Raw genomic sequence first — 23,308 nt, forward strand, 5'->3', positions numbered from 1 at the left:
TTTATTTCATAGTGTGATTTACCCCCACTTTCAATTCTTTAGCTTCAATTAAATAATTTTGCCAATTTTTTGAATGGAAGATCAAAAGGATAAACAATGCAGAATTATTTTTTACAGCCAGTTTTCTTCATATTTACCAGGGGTGCCATTAATTCTGAGCACGACTGTATAACCATCAGACAAAACCATGGATGATTAAAAACATGGACAATCTCTCATTTCCATGTTTAGATCAGTTTCTTTAAGACAAATACATGTGTTGTGAAAAACAGTTGACAAAATCTATGGAAGGAAGACATTCTGCCACATCACATGAGGGGAAAAATATGCTTCGGAAATTTCGCCAGTTGCCTAATTTGTTTTTAGAGTTGTTAAATGTACGACTTACTAACTTATTTATGTGAAATGTTGAAATTATGATATATAAAATCAATATTTAAGTCAAAATTATTGACATAAAAGTCGAAACAACCTGTGTGGTAAAGTCACTAACTCACGACCTCTAGTGGCTCATAACAGAAAACGCTTATTTTGTAGGAGTGACGCGGATGAAGATTGTCTCCTGCGAGGCACCATCCTTGATACCCTTTCCCCCTTCCCTCTCCTATGGCGAGCTTTCCATTTAACTTCTAATGTTTTTACGTTGTACATTCAGTGCCTTTAAAACGTTATCTTGTCAGTCTTCTTAGTTATATTCCGCATAAGTGGCATGATGTTTACGTCCACCGGTTCGTGGGGATTGTGTAAGTATAGCTCAAAATCATCATGTCATGAAGATCATATCCTGCTGTCATTCATTCAGATTAAAGCTCAGTCGTCATGACCTTTAATCGATTATTATCACATTTCAGACATCATCCTTGCCTTCAAATGATTTTGCTTTACCTCGCGATTTAAGACAGGAAGTTTTGCTTTCGTTTAAAAAGTTGGGGGTGAAACAGGCGCTGCTCTCGGAAATGCGACATGTTATTATTTACAATCAATGAGAGCTAACTTAGACATACAGAGATTGAATGAACTCTTCTTTTTACCTTTTCTTAGTAAAAAAAATTACCCTTTCTTAAGCTGTTCTAAGCCTGTGACTTTAATTATTCTGTGAAATACAAAATAATTATATCGTTTGATTTTAAATTTGGTTTACATTGTAAAATGCCACAGTTTGAGGGTTTAAGATACACCAAACATAAAACAATATTGAATATTTGATTGTACTGAAAATGAATTAAAACTAAGTAAGTTTTATAGTTTAAAGTGATGTCATTAATTTTAATTTAAATGTACAATATGTAGGATTTTTGCAGTAAAATACCCTAAAACCACTAGGCCAATGTTAAATATTTTGTTTAGTTGATTACTTACAATATCCCAAATGTTTAACTTTCCAACTATTTGTAAATCGTGAGAAGACTGCGATTTTAACCAAGGAAACGGGGCGTGTCAGCAAGGGCGAGGAGTCTCCAGTCAATGGTGTCATATCCGCTTTACCATTGGTTTCCATTCGTAGTGCCATAGTAACCATGGCGATAGACGTTGGGGTTATTTTTTACAGTCTATGGTTATGCCGTTATTCCTAGAAGGATGCTCACACTGTCGTTGTTTTGTTATGGAGCAAACATTATGGAGCATGGCAAGCAGGCTTTTGAGACAAAAAGAGGACTAAAACGAAAATCAATATCTTTCGAGATGCTGAGAGCTCCATGTCCACGACTTAACTTCGACTTGACAGAGACACGATGTTCCACGTACTTTATTACATGTTTATTATATTTATGTTATTCTAATGTTGACCTAGCTTAACGTACTTAGTCTCATACATCCAACACACAACCTAACTGACAACATTCAACACACTCAAATGCCGTTTAGTGTGATAGTGTAACTGTTAGAGCAAGTGAAACAGCACTGCGTTACCTCAAGTTTAATTAGTCTAATACACTGACCTGTGTGAGTAGTTCAGCACTTGCGAGTAGTTCGGTAGAATGAAATGTCCTTATTCCTTTATATCCGCAGGACTCATGATGTATGCGGTGCTGGTAACATTAAACGTGTAGCAATCGTGCCCTCCTTCACACCACGGTCATGTTAAAAACGTATTCACTCATCCATAAAGGATCCATCAGCTTGACAACAAAATACATAATTCCGCTTAATCCTTTGCATCATCGATATACGCCTCTGTTATTGTAAGAGGTTAGAGACCACTAGTGGTGAAAATTCCTACATATTGTACCTTTAAATACTTTTTTTTCAAAGGAAATAAAATATCTGTCATGTCATTGACCCAAAATATAAAAAAAAAATTAAAACTATAAAAATATTCAAATGAAAACTAATTTAAAATATGAATGAAAACTTTAATAGCATTTAAATTGTGTGTCTGACTGTCATCTATGCTGACTGCACTTGTTGAGCTCACATATTTACCAAAAGGACTTATAGGAAATTTGGAAAATAAACTTTCATCCCTTGACATGGCTTCTCTGCTGTCCTACAGATAAAGCACCCCTGTCCAAGAGCTTACTGCTGCTTCCTACAGTCCTCTCTGTACTGCTGACTGTGCTTCCGCCTCAGTACCAGGATATGTTCATATACAACCTCCAGGCTGTCAGGCAGGATAAACAGGTGAGATAATACACCAATCTACGTGAATTTACTTTAATAATTCAGTGCACTATATAAAATGTAGCTACACTTTTAAAGTCAGAATGAAACTGGAGGTGTGGTAGTCTTTTCTTCGCTATTGCAACGTAAATGTTAGACGGGATATTATTTTGTCCATCAGGAATTGATTGGATTGTTTTGGTTTGCAATTGCTGTGTGATCTTATGTGAGTGACAAATTGTCCCGCCCTTGTGCCGAAAACACGTCACCTGACCTGACCAGAGAAGAGAAGAGGAGATGTTGTTGCAAGAGGAAGTTATTTTGATGAAAGATTACGAGGGCACACAAATTTAAAAAAAATAAAAAAATAGTGTGTTAAATTATCTTAATGCATACTGCAGTATTCCATAAAAAATTCAATAAAAATGTCCATTTTGATTTTGTGGTGACTTAAACACTGTAAATTGCTCTAAAATGTTTTTTACTAAAATAATTTAGCTGTTTTACCTTTTATTTTCATAATTTCTTTGTACTGGGCGTTTGACTTATTCTTTGCACTTTCGCTTAAACACTAGGTCGGTACTTCAGATCAATTTTCACATATAATCGATACATTTTATTGGGTTGTGATTGTCTATAATATTTTTTAAATATTTCTAATATTGTGTGTGTTTTCCATGTCTCTCTTGTAGTTCTGGAGGCTGGTGAGTGGACGGCTCATCTGCCTGGACCTGAAAGACACTTTCTGCAGCAGTTTGCTTATCTACAATTTCCGCATATTTGAGAGGAGGTTTGGCAGCCATAAATTTGCTGTAAGTCTCTGGTGTGAATAATCCGCTCCTTAAAGGATTAGTTCACTTTTGAAAAAACTTTTGCTGATAATTTACTCACCCCCATGTCATCCAAGATGTCCATGTCTTTCTTTCCTCAGTCGAAAAGAAATTTAGGTTTTTGATGAAAACATTCCTGGATTTTTCTCCATATAATGGACTTCAATGGGAACCGGATGGTTCAGGTCCAAAAGATAGTGTTAATAACAGTTTCAGATGCAGCTTCAAATGTCTTTAAACGACACCAGACGATGAATAAGGGTCTTATCATGCGAAACGATCGGTTATTTCAATGCTTATTCCAAAAATGTAACTTTTCTAAGGACAAATGCTAGCCTTTCTCCATTCTGTGAGGCGCATTTGCAACGTCACGTAGTACGTAATTACGTTCAAAAGGTCACGGGCGACGTAGCCAGAAGTACAGAGTCAGAGTGTTTACAAGTTGAACGCATAGGTTGAACGTGAAAACTAACTCAAACGCCGTTTACAAAAAAGGAATTAAACGGTAAAACAACGATGTCGGACGATTTTGATTCTGTACTTCCGGCTACGTCGCCCATGACCTTTTGAACGTAATTACGTATTACGTGACGTTACAAACGCGCCTCACAGAATAGAGCTAGGCTAGCATTTGTCCTTAGAAAAGTTACATTTTTGGAATAAGCATTGAAATAACCGATCGTTTCGCATGATAAGACCCTTATTCATCGTCTGATATCGTTTAAAGACATTTGAAGCTGCATCTGAAACTGTTATTAACACTATCTTTTGGACCTGAACCATCCGGTTCCCATTGAAGTCCATTATATGGAGAAAAATCCTGGAATGTTTTCATCAAAAACCTAAATTTCTTTTCAACTGAGGAAAGAAAGACATGGACATCTTGGATGACATGGGGGTGAGTAAATTATCAGCAAAAGTTTTTTCAAAAGTGAACTAATCCTTTAAGTCTAACGTCATGTGTCTCTGCTTTCTGATCCAAACCCTCTTATCAGGTGCCAAAAGAAAACAAGGAATGGTGTTAATTAGGGTTGGGTATCGTTTGAATTTGAACGATTCTAATTCCGATTCCGATTCCTTGTTTCGATTCCGGTTCCTAACGATTCTCGATTCCGATTCTTTTAAGAGGCAGGGTCAAAAAAGTTTAGCTAACCTTGCTAACCAACGGCCTTTCTGAAGGAAATAATCCTTTCTGAAGGAAATACTCCTTCTGTAAAAATACTCCTTTTGTCACAAATTTTGCATTTTGCCGAGATTTCGTTATTTTTAGAAAAGTGAAGCCACACTTTGGATCGCCGACGTAAGGTACTCATGTTCAAATCGCGTGGTTATGCCAACACTTCCGGTAGATGCTTCTTCGTTGGTGTTGTTCAGCGGTTTCTTCTTCCGCTCGGCGGACTGTGAATATCGAAACTAGGAATCGAAATTTTAACTTTTCAACGATTCCGGGAAAAACGAAAAGTTAGTCTCGGTTCCAATCGATACTCGATTCTCGATACGCAACCCTAGTGTTAATATACATTCACGATGTGATGTAATACTACTTAAAATCTTTTAGAAATCATTAAAATACTGGTCTTCAGGATGCCATGAGCATGGAGAAACTGTAGTGGACAACATACGTTTTTAAAACCTAATATTAAATGTGCAATATGAATGAATAGTGCTCATAAACGGCTGTTGAGATTGTATTGTCAAGGGAAACAAGTTGAGGCTTGCCATTCTGGCAATAATCTTATCATTTATTGCTAAAACCACAAATATTCACAATTCATCCTATGTCGGGTCGCGTCAGATCAATGAGCAGCAAGTCATAATTTCGACTTAGTTATGTCATAATTTAGATTTTTTAGTCTCATAATTTTGACTTCATCTCGTACATCTTAAAAGATCTATGTTTTTTTTTTTTGTTTTTGTTAAAATGTCATTATCCTTTTGGAGAAAACTGTACGCCTAAAACTTTGTCATATCTTTGACCACAATTTTCAGTCCTTCCTTTTTGGAGCCTGGATTCTCTCTGCTTTTGTGGACTTGCTGCTGACAGAGGCTCTTCGCTTTATGTTTGAACTTCAGGTGGATGTTCTTCCAGCTGGAATGTGAGTACCATGTTTAGGTCTTTGCAAACTATTAGGCGCATTCAACAGTTTTGCCATGTGCATTTACTGTATGCCTCAAGCACAGAATGTATTCTCAAAGAATGACATTATTTTTCAGCAACATTGTCTGTATGTTAAAGTGTAGTTCTTGTGTGTTCTGTGGAACAAACATCAACTTCTCTTTTTGACTTTGTCATTTGGATTAACTTTCTTGTCTCATTGTATTGTTGTGAAAGTACTTCACCAGTACATGAAATAAATTTTGAAATGACACAGCAACAACAGTAAGTATCTTGTGAAAGTTTTCGGACACTCTTATTTCAAGTTATTTCCTTTGTACTACTAGCTCTCAGACAATTATTTATAAGATAGTTTCATAGAGTGGTCTTGATAATCTGTAATAACAACACTTATCTAAGATGGTGTCATGCACCAGTCAAAAAAAAACAAACCAAAAAACATCTTTTTAAGTCCTATGAAATCGACAGTACATGTTTCAGGTGTCACCATCTCTCAGCTTGACTTGTGACATCTTGGTTGATTCATTCACACGCACCTTTTCACAATAAAAACAGCTTTTTGATATAGTTTAACTGCTGTATTTTGCAATTTTCAAACGTATGTATGGGAAGCCATTATCGCTTCTTCATTAAAGAGATAGTTCTCCCAAAAATCCCCAAACCTTTTTTGACTTTCTGTCTTCTGTGGAGACACAAAAAAAATATATATATTTTGAAGAAAAAGATAGTTATACTTCCATTATATGAGAAAAAGATATTTATACTTCCATTATATAGTCCAAAAAAGGGAAAAACAAGCCACACCAGCTAGACATTTGTTAAAATGTCTTCTTTTATGTTCCATAGAAGAAAGTCATGCCGTTTTGAAACTGGTTAGTAAATGACAGAATTTTCCCATTATCAATTACATTTTAAATGAAATAGTGTTTTTGATTTTTTTTTTCTCTCTCTCTCAACATGGATGGCAGAGCTGCTTGCCTAACGTCCACCTGTTTCATGAAGTGTGTGCTGTTTAAAATGTGGAGGGACGCATTTGGTGACCATTAGTGACTATTTAGGCCATTTGTGGGGTCTGAGGTGTTTTCTGGGCCCTGGAGGTTCTGACATGCTCTGACATTTGTACTTATTTCTGTTACTTGTGTCATTTTCATGGCTAAAGTCTGATTACACTGCACAAACTCTGTTACAATAATATGTCAGCAGCATGTATATAAAAGTTTGTAGTTTAGTGATAATGACATTTAAGCGTGGTTTGTGAAAAAACTAAAAATAAGTGTCACTGAAATAAGGTCATGAAACCCATTCTGATCATTTCTTCACAAGACTTTTGAAAACTGTATCACATAGCCTAGAAACAATAATGCTATGTGTAAATCATCCTGACTACTAGCCTAGAAATCTAGACGCACCCTAGCGGCAGCAAAAATTGTTTCGCAGCCAGTGTGGTCTAGCAACTCTCCATAGATGTTTTAGATGGAAAAAACAATCTCTGGTCAGGCCAATCACATCGTGTATAGAGTCGGCGGGCGGGCTTAACATAATGACGACAGTTGTGACTGTTCACTGCTACTTGAAAGCAAAAAATGGCTGCTGCTGGCGAACAGATGTCTTTCGATTTGGCTTTGACCGCTACTCTGGATGATTTGAACTTAAGCTTTTCTTTGAAACCAGAACAAAGAACGGCATTTGACTCATTGAAAATAAAATAAAAAAGATGTGTTCGGAGTTTTGCCGACTGGATACGGTAAAAGTTTAATATATCAACTTGCTCCGCTGGTGGGAAAATGCATGGGACTCAGCCGTCACCTTCTTCGTTGCTCTGATTGGTTGTAGCGCTATCCAATTGCGTGCAGAGAGAATTTGAAAGACAACAGTTTATCCCACCTTTCGGATTGAGTCCTGTCAATGATGAGTTCCCAGCCCTAACATCTTGATGTAGGTCTGGCATGCCAGACTACCTGACTACTCATTCAGATAAGACAATACATTGATTTAAATTTTGAAAGACATGTTTTGTGTAAGAAAGCTTTATGCGAGTAGGCGTGAATCATCGTGAATATTGATGTTTCACACCTGAGAAAGACAAAGACCCTACCAAAATGGCCCTATCTGGTGCTATCAGGCCCTATCATTATGAGTAGCCTTGCACAAAGAATAAGGAGATTTAAAGGGACACTTCACCCATTTGCATTAAGCTTTGTATCTTTAGAAACCCAGTCATATTTCTGAATGGTCATGGTTTATTCCCTTATTTCCCCCTGAGATGGGAGAAATAAGGATTTAAGTGTTTTACTTCCTTCTTATCATGGCTTAAAAATCGTCATTTTGCGTCATCATAATAAGCAGGAAGTCATATTTCATTTTACTGTGTAGAGACTACAAACATTAGCTCATTATTATTATTCAAAGGTTTGGGACCCACTCAGCCTACAGGCCTATTAGAGATCAGTGGGTGGGACTTCACTTGCAGATACTGAATCAATATATCAGCCATCTTGTTTGGAAGCTAAGCTAACAAGCGCTGTGGAGATAGGAAGTATGATAATGATGGATGAAACTAAACATGATATGGAAGAAGAGGATTTTGAAATCCTGCTGCCCGAATCCGATGTTCGTGGCTATCTTTACGACCCGCAGTATAGTGAAGAGCAGCTGAGGCTGATGAAGGAACAGGAGGCGCCTGCCTGTCACGACTGCTGTAACGTTACTCACAACAGAAACAAAACACAACATAAAATCACCAGGCCTGTTTCTCCCTCGATCTCGAGCGCACCGACCTCTTACGTCCCTCGCCCTCGATCGTCCCGCTCACCACAATCAACTAACTAGAAATTTTGTGTGAAATGAATTTCAAACTCTGGTGACAGCTAGCATTAGCCTTGTAGACGGAAGAGGGATTTCTCTGATGTGTGCGCTGTTCCAGATTAGTGGGTGTGGCTTGCGGAGCTGTGCAATGTGGTGCATTGTGGGAGTTGTTGTCTTGCGTCCCTCGGTTATTTTCTGTCTTTTCTCTTTCAAAAGGGCACCAAATAAAAAAAAAAATATTTTACATTTCGACTACATATATGATCCACTTTCAATAAAGATTAATGTTGAAATGGGTGAAATGCTCCTTAAAAAAAGAATGGCTTTTTGATTGTTTGGATTTATTTACAACACAACATAATGCAAAGATACACAACAAATGATTAAAAAAAGCACATGATTTAAAACACTGAACTTAAGACAGACTTTGTGCCATTCCTGAAACATAGTTAATACCTGTCGTTTCCAATGCTTTTCACTTTACCATGTTCATGTACAGAGACTTATGTGAATGTTTACATTAGCAAGACTCTGTAAAAAACAACAACAATAAACACTAAAAAAAACCCAGCTGTGAACATGCTGATATCAAGAGCCACTATAGACTTTATGCACCAGAGAAACAAGGGCACAGCCATCTTTAGAATATTGTCTTTGAACTTCCGTTTTTGTGGTCACTCTGTATATCTCTATGACATTGCTGTCCAGGAGTAATTCAATTATTAGTTAAAGTTAACGAAAGTTATCATGAGGATTATCATGTTTAAAGCGGATGTCTAAACAAATGTCTGTAGACAGGGAAGATTTTAAAACAAGCCGCTCGTTAAAACATGAAGCGTAATGTTTGGTTCTTTTTTGCTTTTGAAACGCACAATGCGATCGAGCTGCTCCAAACTATGTAACATTATTGTTACCATATTATACATATCTACGTTTGAGCAGATATCCACAAACACAGTATTTAACTGTAAATCCGGTTCTAAACATTATACTATTCCGCATATTAGAGTAAACACTCATGCTAGCCTACTTTTATATTATGCTGTGTTTTATTATCGAACATAAAAACAACCTTGTACATGAATATACATATTGCATTGAAAGCTAGCCTGCCTGTCTATAGTTCATATTTCAAAATGTTTCTGTCGAATTCATACATTTTAGTCTAGCAACAATTCAACTGCAACGTGAAGTTTATGCAACAGTAACACTAACAAATATAATTCAGAATAAATTTCTTACCTTACATCATTCTTGTCTTCAAATCGCGTTCTTCTTCTGAGGTAAATCCAATGTAAGTTTCACAGCGTGTTTTCTAAACTCGACAAAAAGCAGAGGTCTGAAGTTTGGTGCTTCGCTTTTGAGGTAATGTTTGCGTTCCTTCACATGGAGATTTGCATGTCAATCTTTTTTGCGCGTGTGTGGGCGTGGTCACATTAATTCTAATGAGCAAAGGTTTGAGAAACTGGACATCTTGTTGGTTTTATACAAATTACTTAAAGAATATTTGTTTTCGTTTTGAATCAGACCATTTAAAAGTACACACGTAAATGTTTATAAAGATATATGACTTTAAATGTGTGACAAGTATTTGCCGAGTTTTGTTTCAGTTTATAGACGTGCTCAAGAAAAAAAAGTTCACAGAGACAGAGAGCAGAAAGCATACCCTGTTTATTTTACAAAAGCACAATGTTTTGTTTTTATTGTAAGTGGAGACATACAAATTAGACATCTCACAGATTTCTTTTTCATTTTTCTTTTTTCTGTATGAACATAAATGGAGAAAATAAGTATATTGTGCTACTATGTGAAGAAAATCCAGCAAAACACATCGGCGCGTTTGCCGACCCCAGAGGGTTAATCCTCAATTCCAAGTTTGTTGTGACATTTCATCACCTTATGTCGCCTTTTGACGGTAACAGTTTTACTGACCTTCTCTTACGGAGTTCATAGGTATTTTGTTGTTTTTGCGGCGTGTGCCGTGCGCATCACCAGTCCCTGAACTTTCAGGCGAGGTTCTTCCAACACTGGAGAAGTGGGTGCTAACCTGCCACTTCATCATCCTCATCACTTTCTGCTTATAGCCTTTACACGCGAAGAAGTAAACAAAGGGATCCAGGCATGAATTCAGGTTCATAAGACACACTGTAATATGCAGGGATATCTGAAAGGACTGAAGCTCCATGCAGTCTGTTTTATAGAGAAGTTTCCGAATCATGTATTGCAGGAGGTCTAGATGGTATGGGCTGAAACACACCACAAATACAAATACCACCCCAGCGATAACTCCTCTTGCTTTTTTGGTCCTTCCAGAACGTTCGGTTATCCGATTCGACTTTGCTGCTAGACATAATTTATGGGTCAGTATGGAATAGCAAGCGATAATTATCGCAACCGGGACGACAAAGCCTAGAACTACTCCTATGATCAGCATGTAGGGCAGCCCTTCGAAAACTCCCTCAAAATTGGGGTATTCCATACAGGTGATACTGCCATCAGACTCCTTTTTGGTTAAGTTAATAGTCAGGAGAGGCAGTGTCTGGGCAAACACCAGAAGCCATATGGCCAGACACACAAACCTTGCGTTTTTTGCCTTTCTCATTTTCATCAGTCTCAGAGGAAACACCAGCGCCACAAAACGATCGACTGCCAGACAGGTCATGAAGTTAACTCCGGCATAGCAGTTTAAATAGAAGAGCAGTGCTGTGGCTTTACAGAGTCCTTCCCCCATGGGCCAGTTGAAGCCAAGGCCATAGTAAACAGCTCGTAAGGGAAGCGACAGGCAGAATAGGATATCAGACACAGCCAGGTTGGCAGAATAAAGAGTGGTTGAATTAAGTTTGGTGATTTTGGAGATCACCACATGAAGAGCCAGGGCATTTCCAAAAAGTCCCACTGGACATATGATGGAGTAGATCAGAGGTATGAGAACTCGCGCCACCGGACGATGGTCGTACAGGTTGCTGCAGTTTTGGCTGAAATTTAGATTCGTCATAGTTGTACACTGGAGAGTTCACTGAAAAAAAGAGAGGCAACTGGTATTATATACTGGCACTCAAAAGTTTGGGGTCTGTACAATTTTTTTTTTTTTAAATGTTTTTGAAAAAAAAAAAAAAGTATCTTATACTCCCCCAAGGCTGCTTTTATTTGATCACAAATACAGTTTAACCCTCTGGGGTTGTTCGGCCCAAATGGACCCGAAGAATTTAAATACATTTTTTTTAAAAATCACAGCTTCCTCGGAATGGTCTGAAATTTGGTGACTTTGTTGGTATTTGAACACCCCAAAAAATTGGGGACAGGATGTGAGTAGTCTAAGTGGTTGTAAAAAAAATAGTCACACTTGGGGTGTTCGGGTCCAAATGGACCCGCATGGAAAATGAATGGGAAATTGGCAAAAATGTGAAAATACTGAGTTTTTTGTGCGTACAATCTAAAAATCAGCCACGATCTTGAAAAAAAGCACACAACAGTGAACGGGTGAATCTATAAAACATCAAGAGTGCAAAACAGACACAGCCAGACACACACACACACACACACACACACGCAAACACACTTTTATACACAAACACACCAAAAAATGTGTTTTGCATTTTTAAAATGCTCAGTTTGTCCACCAGATGGCATTCATCTCATTTTAAAAATGGCTTTTATGAGGCCTAGGCTTGACTCTAAAATGAAATACAGCTTTAAAAAAATTTTTAAAAAATATTTAAAAAAAAATATTTTTTCTATTATGTTCAATGGGGGGACATTTTGTCATAATTATTTCATCAATACTAATTATATATTTATTTATTTTTTGAAATTTTCTCAAAACATCAAAAAAGAAAAGAAAAAATATTATAAAAAACGAGTAAAAAAAAATCATGATTTTTTTTTTTTAAATATGAATCCCGCAATTTGGGTCGAACACCCCGAGTGTCACTCTGAAACGAACAACCCTAGAGGGTGAAACAGTAATATTGTGAATTGTTATTATTATTATTACAATTTAAAATAACTGTTTTCTATTTTAATGTAATTTAAAATGTAATTTATTCCTATTCTAACAAAGCAGCCCTAACTCCATTCTTCATGTCACATGATCATAAAACATTATAATATGCTGATTTGGTGCTAAAGTAACACTTCTTTCATCAATTCAACATTCAATCAATTTTGAAAACAGTTAATGTGTTGCTTAATATTTTTGTGTAAACCAATAATTGCTAACATAGACACCATAAAATTATGTAAAATATTTTCTGAAACATTTTTCTTTCCATGACGTATTTACTGTTATCTTCTCTGCTCTTTCTATCTAGAATTTAATGAAATGGAATGGTATACTCACCAGATGGCATAAAGAAGATCTTTAGTCAGACATTTGTGCTACTCTTTCTCTATATCTAATATAACTTAAAATGTAGCAGTATAAAATGAGAGTTTAGCATCTCTTCCTGCCTCTTTCAAACTGTCTGTGACTCTGTTCCTCTCTTTCCTTTTACCTCTTTCTCTTTCTAGCAGCGTGGGGAGGCTGCTTAAGTTTATATGGGGAAGTGACATCAAGAGACATCAAGTCATTTTTTTACGTCAGACAACCATTACTTTTGATTTGTGTTGAATCCCCATTGAGAAACACATTTAGTTTCCTACATTACTACAAATTACATTATAAAACTAAGTGAACCTTGAGTTAAGTCCTATCATTTTTTTTTTCATCAAGAAAACAATGCAGAGGAACTAAAAAAAATAAAATAAGAAACTTTTTTTGTTCTTAATTAATTTACTTAGTTGGCATTATCAGTTACTTTTCTGCACATCTTTAAATGGTTGATAAAAAATTCTGAATTTTGCAATCATTGTTGCTTCATTGTACTGAGAATTTGACGTTCATGTTATTGGCTCATCTGCTTTCCTCCATCTTAAAACTACTTTGAAACTACTTACCACAGAGCTTCTCTATTAGAGAAGAACTAAACAGAACGTTACTGACAGACTGAGAAGAGAGGTTCTGCAACAGTGTAACATATATGATTTATTTATTTTTTTAAATGTAATCATTAGAACCTATTCTAGTAGACCCCAAAAACATGTCACTAAATTTAAACATTTCTTGAAAATACTTTTTGCATATGTATATATTTTTGTATATATTTTCTACTTTTTTTTCTAAACCATATGAAACTAAGACGAGGATAATATTTCTAACAACTTTCACGTGTTTTAAACTAGATTTTACACTTTAGACACTATCATATGTCACCATTAACAAGGTTGAGGATTGACTTTCAATGATTTTTTCTCTCTCTCTCTCTCTCTCTCTCTCTTTCTCAGATTGGGCCCAGTCTTTGCTCTTTTTGTGCCTTTCTACAACTCCATCCCACGTGTTCAGGTCACTCAGTTGCTTGGCCATGTCTCAATCACAAACAAGTCTCTGACATACATTGTGGGTGCACAGGTGAGCTCAGACTACCCCTCCCCCCCATTTTGCTAGTTTAAAGGGTTAGTTCACCCAAAAATGAAAATTCTGTCAGTATTTACTCACCCTCATGTTGTTCCAACCCCGTAAGCCCTTCGTTCATCTTCGAAACACAAATTAAGTCAAGATATTTAAGATATTAAGATCGCTCCTGCATAACTAGTCCATAGGCTTCTTGAGGGAATGACACTTGCTGGCCTTGAAAAGTCATTAAAGACATCGTTAAAATAGTCCGAGTGACTTCAGTGGCTCAATCTTAAGTTTATCAAACGACGAGAATACTTTTTGTGCGCAAAAACAAACAAAAATAACGACTTTATTTCAACTATTCACTTCCTTCTCTATGGGCCTGTAGTCAGTTAACGTAGTGTGATAGCGTAGAGCTACGTCACACGTAGGCTCACTATTGGCCGATGCTGGTCATGTGTGTGATGCGTGTGACGTACACAAAAAGTGCGCACAAAAAGTGTTCTCGTCGTTTAATAAACTTAAGATTGAGCCCCTATAGTCACTTGGACTATTTTAACGATGTCTTTAATGACTTTTCAAGGCCAGCAATTGTCATTCCCTCAAGAAGCCTATGGACTAGTATGCAGGAGTGATCTTAATATCTTAAATATCTTAATTTGTGTTCCGAAGATGAACGAAGGTCTTACAGGGTTGGAATAACATGAGGGTGAGTAAATACTGACAGAATTTTCATTTTTGGGTGAACTAACCCTTTAACTCCATATAAAAAAGCTACATATAAAAAGCTAAAACCACTTCTGCATGAGATCTCAAGATAATAAGTGACATTTACTGGCAGTCTTTCTTCACAAGCAAGTGAAATTCACATGCAGTTTAAATGGCTAAAACACCATTTTGCAAGAGCAGAAACCACAAATAAAATGTCTGTAAGATAACAGAGGCAAGAGTCATGAGAAATCCTGTAGTACCTGAGAACATTCATTGTGGTTTGTGTTTCGGGGATGTTTTTTGATATTAAAGATAACAGTTTACAGAAGTTGTACATTTACTCAGTAGAAAAACAGACAAGAGTAGATGGCATTTGAACATTTATAGATTCATCACCATTTTCAGTCCTGCATACTGGAGCAGGCTTTAACATAACTACTTACAACTAACCAACGTATATTAATCTTGTAATATTAGATGATTTGGTTTCATTAAGTTAATGTTTGAGTTTGTTTGTTCTACTCTTGCGTCAAGTAAGATGGTTCTTTATTTCCTGCAATTGTTTATGGATGTATTTAGGGTTGGTGTTGCTGGTTTCAGATGCGCCAGAGATATTTTGTAAATGTGAAAGTTCTGAATTTCTTCTGTTGTCTGTTCTTTTATCTCCTCATCAGCTCCTGACGTCAAGTGCCTACATGTGGATTGTTGCTTGTAGTGGACTGGTAAGAATAACGGCTCACATAGATTTCCATCACATTACAGTTCTGTGTTTGCTTGTTTTGATCAGAAATGGACTTTAGCAAGTTTGATTACAAGTGCATAGTGAAATTCAATGTGACACAGCCCATAAAGCGAGATCCATTGGTCTGAGAAGTTGTTGCTAGTCATAGAAAAAAGATTCTATTGGAGATTTTTGGAGGGACCGTGGAAATTAGCTAGGTAACATTAAATAGGTTCCTACTATAGGATGATTTACCATTAGAGCTTAAAGTGATGGTGTTTTTTTTTGTAAGAAAATATATTAAAAAGATGAAAAACTTCCTGTACACTCTTTAATAATTTGAAGACTGTTTTAGTTTTTGCCAATACAATGAAAGTCAATGGGGTCAGAAAAAACTTTAGGCTTCATTGACATTAATTGTATATAGACAAGAAAAAAGCTCACATAATTGAAAATTTCTTCCTTTTAGTTCCACTGAATAAAGAAATTCAAACTGGTTTGCAATGACACGTCCAGGTGGTCGAACTGTCTTGAGGATTGTCTCTGCTAGCAAAATGAGCTGCTACTGCGTAGATGAGGAAAATATTTGTGGGTGGATGAGGAAATATTTGTCAACTTTTAGAAGTACATTACCATATAGTAAATCTCTTAAAAGCTAATAGAAATGGACTAAAAGCAACTAAACTCTTCTGATCTGATGGTTTCATTATTCTGGCTCATTATTGATTTGTTAGAAATATTTTTTGAAAGGTTCTTGAAAATACTTACAATTTAACTGTGGCACAGCTTGAGGCTGTCTACACTGTTCCTAATGGGGCATCGGTTTACTCTGGGATTTTATTACAACATCATTGATTAAAATAGGTTCTATTTTCTTTTGTTGTTGTTGCGTTACTGTCATGTTTGAATGGTAAGCTTTTACAATCACTCTGTTCCAGATCACAGGCATGTTTTATTACAGTAATAAGTTGGCTGTCCAGAAGTTCTTGCGTGTGCCAGAATGGATGGCCCGATGTGGTTCTGTGCTCCTGGAGCCGGTCTTCTCAGATTCTGAGCCCACTGCAGAGGCTCCGCTGGGGATGGGTGCTACTTTGGACATCCAGAGACAGCAGAGGATGGATATGCTGGACCAGCAATTGCTCCTGACTCAGCTGGCACACCTCAGGAGAAATGCACAGCAACAGCAGGCTCAGGTACTTCTACAGTACTTGTATTACAGGGAGAGTCCCTCTGGAAATTCCTGGGCTTAAGTGACTTACCTATAGCATTTTTGTTATCAGTACAGAGCTTTAACCACAAGGCTATTCCATCACCCCCTCAAATGACAAAGAGGAACTAGCCTTAAGAACTAGGAGACAGCTGAAGGTATATTCAATTTTACAAGAGATAAGGGCATCTTATATCTCACTTACAGCCATGGTTTAAGTAGTTTGTTCTATTTTTCAGATTTTTAAAAAATCCTTTTTTAAAAATCAGAAACGGCAACAATTATTTAGGGAAGAAAATAAAAGAATTATGATTTCTTGCGTTTTATGTATTGTTTTTTTTTTTTTTTTTTAGCTTTTTAATTAAGTCAGGGTGTGTTCACACTTGTAGTTCAGCTTGCTTGGTTCATTTGGTCTGGACCCCCCCAAAAAAAAAAAAAAAAAAAATCCTGGTCCGATTAGCGTCCACATTGGCGTTTTTAACAGTGAACCTAAAGATACTGAATCTAAAGTCATAGGGATATTTTCAAAACCTGATTGGCCGGCTTTTATGACGTGTATTTTGTGACGGAACTTACCGAACTACAAACTATCCTGTGTGCTGGTCTAAATGCATTTGTTGTATGTGCATAGCCTACTGTACCTATGATGGTATTTTGATCTGCTGCTGATGCCTGGACCGAACTTGTGATGGGCAACAACGCCACTATCACAAGAAACAAAACAAGTATGCTTGAGCGTTCTGTCATTTTTAGGGTCGCATCTTGTGATATCATGTCCTGTTTTTAGTTTGTTTACATGTCGTTGGTCCGTGTTGCTTTCATATTTCATTCAAACTGCTCCAGTTCACTTGGAAGCAGAACGAGACCCATCTTTTCAGCACCAGGGTTCGGATAGCAGCATTCTCACTTCATCAAATGAACTGCACTGACAGAGCAATTGCACCAGGGTTCCTTTTAATCTAAACAAAACACACCCTTACCTGAGAGTAGTGCCTAATGATTCTGGATATGTTGAAGGAAGCACTTTAAACATTTTTTTATTTAAAAAATAATAATAATAATAATAATAATAATAATATATATATATATATATATATATATATATATATATACACTCACCGGCTCACCGGTACACCTGTCCAACTGCTCGTTAACACTTAATTTCTAAGCAGCCAATCACATGGCGGCAACTCAGTGCATTTAGGCATGTAGACATGGTCAAGACAATCTCCTGCAGTTCAAACCGAGCATCAGTATGGGGAAGAAAGGTGATTTGAGTGACTTTGAACGTGGCATGATTGTTGGTGCCAGAAGGGCTGGTCTGAGTATTTCAGAAACTGCCAATCTATTGGGATTTTCACGCACAACCATCTCTAGGGTTTACAGAGAATGGTCCGAAAAAGAAAAAACATCCAGTGAGCGGCAGTTCTGTGGGCGGAAATGCCTTGTTGATGCCAGAGGTCAGAGGAGAATGGCCAGACTGGTTCGAGCTGATAGAAGGGCAACAGTGACTCAAATAACCACCCGTTACAACCAAGGTGGGCAGAAGAGCATCTCTGAACGCCCAGTACGTCGAACTTTGAGGCAGATGGGCTACAGCAGCAGAAGACCACACCGGGTGCCACTCCTTTCAGCTAAGAACAGGAAACTGAGGCTACAATTTGCACAAGCTCATCGAAATTGGACAATAGAGGATTGGAAAAACGTTGCCTGGTCTGATGAGTCTCGATTTCTGCTGCGACATTCGGATGGTAGGGTCAGAATTTGGCGTCTACAACATGAAAGCATGGATCCATCCTGCCTTGTATCAACGGTTCAGGCTGGTGGTGGTGGTGTCATGGTGTGGGGAATATTTTCTTGGCACTCTTTGGGCCCCTTGGTACCAATTGAGCATCGTTGCAACGCCACAGCCTACCTGAGTATTGTTGCTGACCATGTCCATCCCTTTATGACCACAATGTACCCAACTTCTGATGGCTACTTTTAGCAGGATAATGCGCCATGTCATAAAGCTGGAATCATCTCAGACTGGTTTCTTGAACATGACAATGAGTTCGCTGTACTCAAATGGCCTCCACAGTCACCACATCTCAATCCAATAGAGCATCTTTGGGATGTGGTCCGACAAATCTGCGGCAACTGTGTGATGCCATCATGTCAATATGGACCAAACTCCCTGAGGAATGCTTCCAGCACCTTGTTGAATCTATGCCACGAAGAATTGAGGCAGTTCTGAAGGCAAAAGGGGGTCCAACCCGTTACTAGCATGGGGTACCTAATAAAGTGGCCGGTGAGTGTATATATATACATAGTTTTGTATACAGTATCATTGTGCTTCAAATATATATATATATATATATATATAAAAAGTATTTACCTATACCTTATTCTCGTTTAAAATCATTTACATATTATATATGAATGTATTTGGAGCATGATAAAAAGGTGACCTTGAAATTGTGACGTTAAAGGCGACGCGAGACGAGAAAAAATTTGGGTACACCTAAATAAAAAATTTAGGCGCACCAGTGCAACCAAGGCAAAAAGTTAGTCTGGAGCCCTGGATTAACTGATTCAGGTCAGGTACTATGTCCTATGTTTTCGGATTGGATATGTAAATTAGGTGAATTTGTGTCATAATTAGTGTTTTAGGTGTTTGTTTGTTTTTTTTGTATTTGGTTTAATTTTACCTGATTGTTGCAGTCAACCTAATCAAGATCTGCTTTTTCAAAACAGCAGCATGTGCGATGAATGTGAAATTATTGGTATAAATGGAATTTAATTTTATTTTCCCTTTATGTGTTTTCCTATCAGGGTATGTTCACATATTATTAGACTAGAAACCATGCTGTTAGAAGGGTGTAATGTTTTCCATAACTCAGTAATGTTTTCCTTATCAGAGTAGAAACCAAAAAAAAAAAAAAAAAACATTGAACAAGCTTCATTTCCATATTTATGTCACTCAAATCAGACAAGATATTCTTGTTTTTCTTTTCCATTTAGTTTCTTTGTTTTTGAACGAGAGGAAGTTTATGGTTTCCTGTAAACAAACTCAGATACCCACGTTTTCATCACAGATGCCTGATAGAAGAAGATAATTTTGTCCTTTTATGAAAACGTGAATTATGTTATGTGTTATGTTTCTACATTTAAAATAATGAACTTGAGCACACAAAAGAGGTGCCGTGAATTGCCCCTAAAGCGCACCCAGATAGCCCGCCTCGAATATAATGAATGAATACTAAATTGAGTATTAATTTGTGTCATCTTGTCTTGAACTGACACATTACATGGTAGGTTTTTTCTTAAGTTCAGAAAAATGTTACGGAAGAAAACGTGTAACAGTATATTGGATTTTTGGATTCAGTCTTAAAGTGACAGCAACCTACTGTCATTTGAGACATTATTGATTAATTTGTAATAAACACTGAAATATTCCACAAAAAATATGACATTTTGATTTCATGATGACTTTAAAAGTCCCCTTCTTCATGTTTTTTGAAGATTTGATTGTGTTCACAGTGTGCAATATAATATGTTCAGTATTTTTTTTCACTGTCCAAAAAAACAGGCTGACAACTTTCTTGCTCTATGAAGTCCCTCCTTCAGAAATACGCAACGAGTTCTGATTGTGCCAGCGGTTCCTGTGTTGTGATTCGACAGCTGCTTATTGCACGTTGCCCGGAAAGGCCACGCCTCTTACCAAAATAAGCCACACCCAAAAACCGGACTGTCTCAAACTTCATTCGGAATGTCTGACACCGATGCATCCACACTATACTGTAGATGTGCCAGCCGCGAAAGCTTGACAAGCGCAGCAAAAGTAACTAGGGAGGGCGGGGCTTAGCGAAGGGTCGATTGGAGATGCATGTGCTGATTGTTATTGTAAAAATATCAAACATATTACCATATCAATTTGAGCCTGAATCAGACCCAGAGAACATGATGAAGATGAAGAGAATCGATTAGAACCTGTTCAAACATGACTGTTCTAATTACATCATTGAAAAAGGAAGTAGAGGGATGTAGTCCAAACCGGACGTTCGCTGTAGGCATTGCAAGGGGACTAAATAAAATCAAATTATTAAATGAAATATCTATTCAGGCATTGAACTTTGAGCTTTATAACTTTGCAGGTATTAATTATGCTCTAACAGTAACACATTACACACTAACTAAAGTTTGAAAAATGGAATTGCGAAGAACGGGATCTTTAAAATGTGATGTTTAATTTCTGGTATTAATGCCTGTCCACAGCAGACAGGTCTCCTGAATTGGAACCGATTCTTCCCTACTTTACGGCACAGAGGACAGAACCGGCACCAAGAGGGTCCTCAGCCACAACGGCCCCCCTATACGCACCCGCCGAATAACACCGATGTGGCCGAAGAACAGGTGAGATCTCAAGTACTGTTTCATCACACTTTATTAATTACACCATCTATCAGGAAGATTTGTTTAAGCCTCATGGGTTGCCAGATTCAACTATTTTTGCCAGATACTACATTTTTATTTTATACTATTTTATTTATAGGTTGCAAGATTAATGGAGATGGGTTTCTCAAGGATGGATGCCCAAGAAGCTCTTCGAGCATCCAATAATGACATTAACATCGCAACAAACTTTTTACTTCAGCACTAAAACAAAATAAATTGAAGATCACAAAGAGGACAAGGGAAACAAGTTGAAAAGTACTCAAGAACACAACTCTGGTGTCATAACTACACCTGTTGGAAGAAGTTAACAGTCGACTTTGGTACTCAACTCGAGGGAGCTGATGATGTCACTTTCTTTCTGGCTTCTTATTGAATGGGCAGTGTGGCACGCCTGCTGTTATGTACTGCTACTAGGAATTGACTTGCAATTGCAGCCCAATCAACAGGAAATAGCCAACATGATGGATCATCAAACACCGTGTCTCAGGGCTTGTGTCATTTGGCATTGTCCTTGAACCTATAATTAATTAATGAAATTAATTCTATTAATTAAAAAATCCTATAATATATTGATGAATTATCAAACCACCTCCTGTTTTGTTCTAAATAAACTGAAGTCTTAATGGTATAGTTCATCCAAAAATGGACTCGGCCTGATGTTCCAAAACTGGAATGACATGAGGGTGAGTAAGTGATGACGGATTATGTTTGTTTTTTTAAGGTGAACTGTTTCTTTTTTTTAGGTCAAGTCATAAAGGGCTAGTTCTATGACAGTGTATTTAAAGTACACTTGGATGTATTTGCGTCTTGAAGAGACCTCTGCTACTGACAGGCCAGAATCAATCTAATCTAATGATCTTTCAAAGCATCGGATTAGTGTTTTTGTTTTTTGCTTTTAAACACACATTGTGTCATTGTAATTGTGACTTTGGTGTCTGAAAAGGCAGTAATATTAAGAGGATATCTGTCTGTGTTGATCTGAGAGTTGGACAAAGTTTGTTTTAACAGCATAATTTCTCGGTCATATAAAAAGACAAAGTTTAAAACCACTCATTAAAGTGAGTATTGATACCATAACCAGCATTAAAATCATGTATTTAAAGAACAGCCTTTTAAACGATATACATTTTTGAGACTTAAAAAAAAAATGAAAAAACTAAATTGTTTTTACTCTGCCCGAAAAACACTGGTCAACCCAAAAGCAAACCATGCAATGTTCTCCGTTGAATACTCATTGTGGTCAAATAGTAAGATTTAATTGCTTTTGATAAGTTAACACTTAAAGATGGTCTTTAAATATGAATAGACTAAACAGACTAAACTTACCAAACAGTAAACCACCTGACTAGAATTTTAACAGTCAGTCAATCCAATTGTCTTGAGTCTGTGGCAACAGATTTTAGCGAATAGAATATGATGTACAATGCTTGGACATAATTCTGTACTTAAAAGCTACCTCATACTGTATGCTGTGCTAAACACTCACCACTTAAATTCGTCACAATTTTTTAAACTTTAAACAATATGATGTTGTAGCTATACTCTTAAATAATGGATACATTATGTTCAACTGTAAAAGCAAATAAATAATGATAATGCTGTGTAACAAAACATTTTTATTTGTACTGACTGTAAGTAAAATTTGGCCACTCTGTACCATACACACTTGTCAAACCATAGATGGCAGTGTTTCACTGAGAATGAGAAATTAGTAGAAAAAATGATTGGACTTCCCAGTAGAGCCAAATTTACATAGCATGTTTTTTGTTTATTGTTGTTTTTTTATTCTTTTCAAATACAGGCATGCACATAAACTCCATTAGCTTGGAAAATTGAGCTATTTAGTATAATTTGAGTAAAATTTTTAGAATAAGACACTGAAGATTTTTTTTTGGAAAAGAATATAATAAAGTTCAAATAGAAGTGTACAAGTGGATGAATAGAACTCTTACAAACAGGGTATGAATGCTTATACAAACAATTATTATTATTATTTATCAATTGTATCTATATTGCTTTTGACAATTCTTTCCAAATTAGAATCTTTTCATAAATATATGTGCCTTAAAAAACTTAATCCAAATATGGCTGGAAACAATTTAGAGATGTTTAATCTGGCATATCTCAAGACTAAAGAAAACATTTTAATTATTCATTTTATTCTTTCATTCTTTTATTCTTTTAAACTAAAACTGTATAATCTACTAAACTTTAGTATTGTACTTTGGGCAAATTCTTGTATGTAGATTTAAATATAGTTGTTTTCTTAGTTTGGTGCAGTAATCGCAACAGACAGTAAAGCTTTTGATTATGGGTCTGTCAGTCCTTTTAAAGGGATACTCCACTTTTTTTGGAAATAGGCTCATTTTACAACTCCCCAGAGTTAAACAATTGGGTTTTACCATTTTTGAATCCATCCAGCCGATTTTCTTATTTTAGAAGAATA

The 23,308-nt window shown here is 36.7% G+C and overlaps 2 protein-coding genes across 3 annotated transcripts; one reads left to right on the forward strand and one right to left on the reverse strand.

Annotated features, from left to right (window-relative positions):
* The first annotated feature begins 572 nt into the window (after nucleotides 1-572).
* Nucleotides 573-21,490, forward strand: ubac2 (UBA domain containing 2). 2 transcript variants are annotated; one of them, XM_039657380.2, is made up of 9 exons: nucleotides 573-743; nucleotides 2,495-2,622; nucleotides 3,294-3,413; nucleotides 5,421-5,527; nucleotides 13,675-13,798; nucleotides 15,172-15,219; nucleotides 16,157-16,411; nucleotides 20,686-20,820; nucleotides 20,960-21,490. In XM_039657380.2, exons 1-9 carry the CDS (start codon nucleotides 710-712, stop codon nucleotides 21,065-21,067), a joined length of 1,059 nt encoding a protein of 352 aa, XP_039513314.2. In that variant the 5' UTR covers nucleotides 573-709; the 3' UTR covers nucleotides 21,068-21,490. The 2 variants fall into 2 exon arrangements, with proteins under 2 accessions (XP_039513314.2, XP_039513313.2); XM_039657379.2 differs by having other exon boundaries at nucleotides 20,683-20,820; nucleotides 20,960-21,219.
* On the reverse strand, nucleotides 10,006-12,857 carry gpr183b (G protein-coupled receptor 183b). The gene is made up of 2 exons (XM_039657377.2): nucleotides 12,692-12,857; nucleotides 10,006-11,368 (listed from the first exon to the last, which is right to left on the reverse strand). The coding sequence occupies exon 2, from the start codon at nucleotides 11,345-11,347 to the stop codon at nucleotides 10,277-10,279; it is 1,071 nt and encodes a 356-aa protein (XP_039513311.2). The 5' UTR covers nucleotides 11,348-11,368; nucleotides 12,692-12,857; the 3' UTR covers nucleotides 10,006-10,276.
* Nucleotides 21,491-23,308: the final 1,818 nt, after the last annotated feature.

Source organism: Pimephales promelas, chromosome 6, assembly GCF_988280905.1.
Source record: "Pimephales promelas chromosome 6, fPimPro1.hap1.1, whole genome shotgun sequence".
In the NCBI taxonomy this organism is placed as follows: domain Eukaryota; kingdom Metazoa; phylum Chordata; class Actinopteri; order Cypriniformes; family Leuciscidae; genus Pimephales; species Pimephales promelas.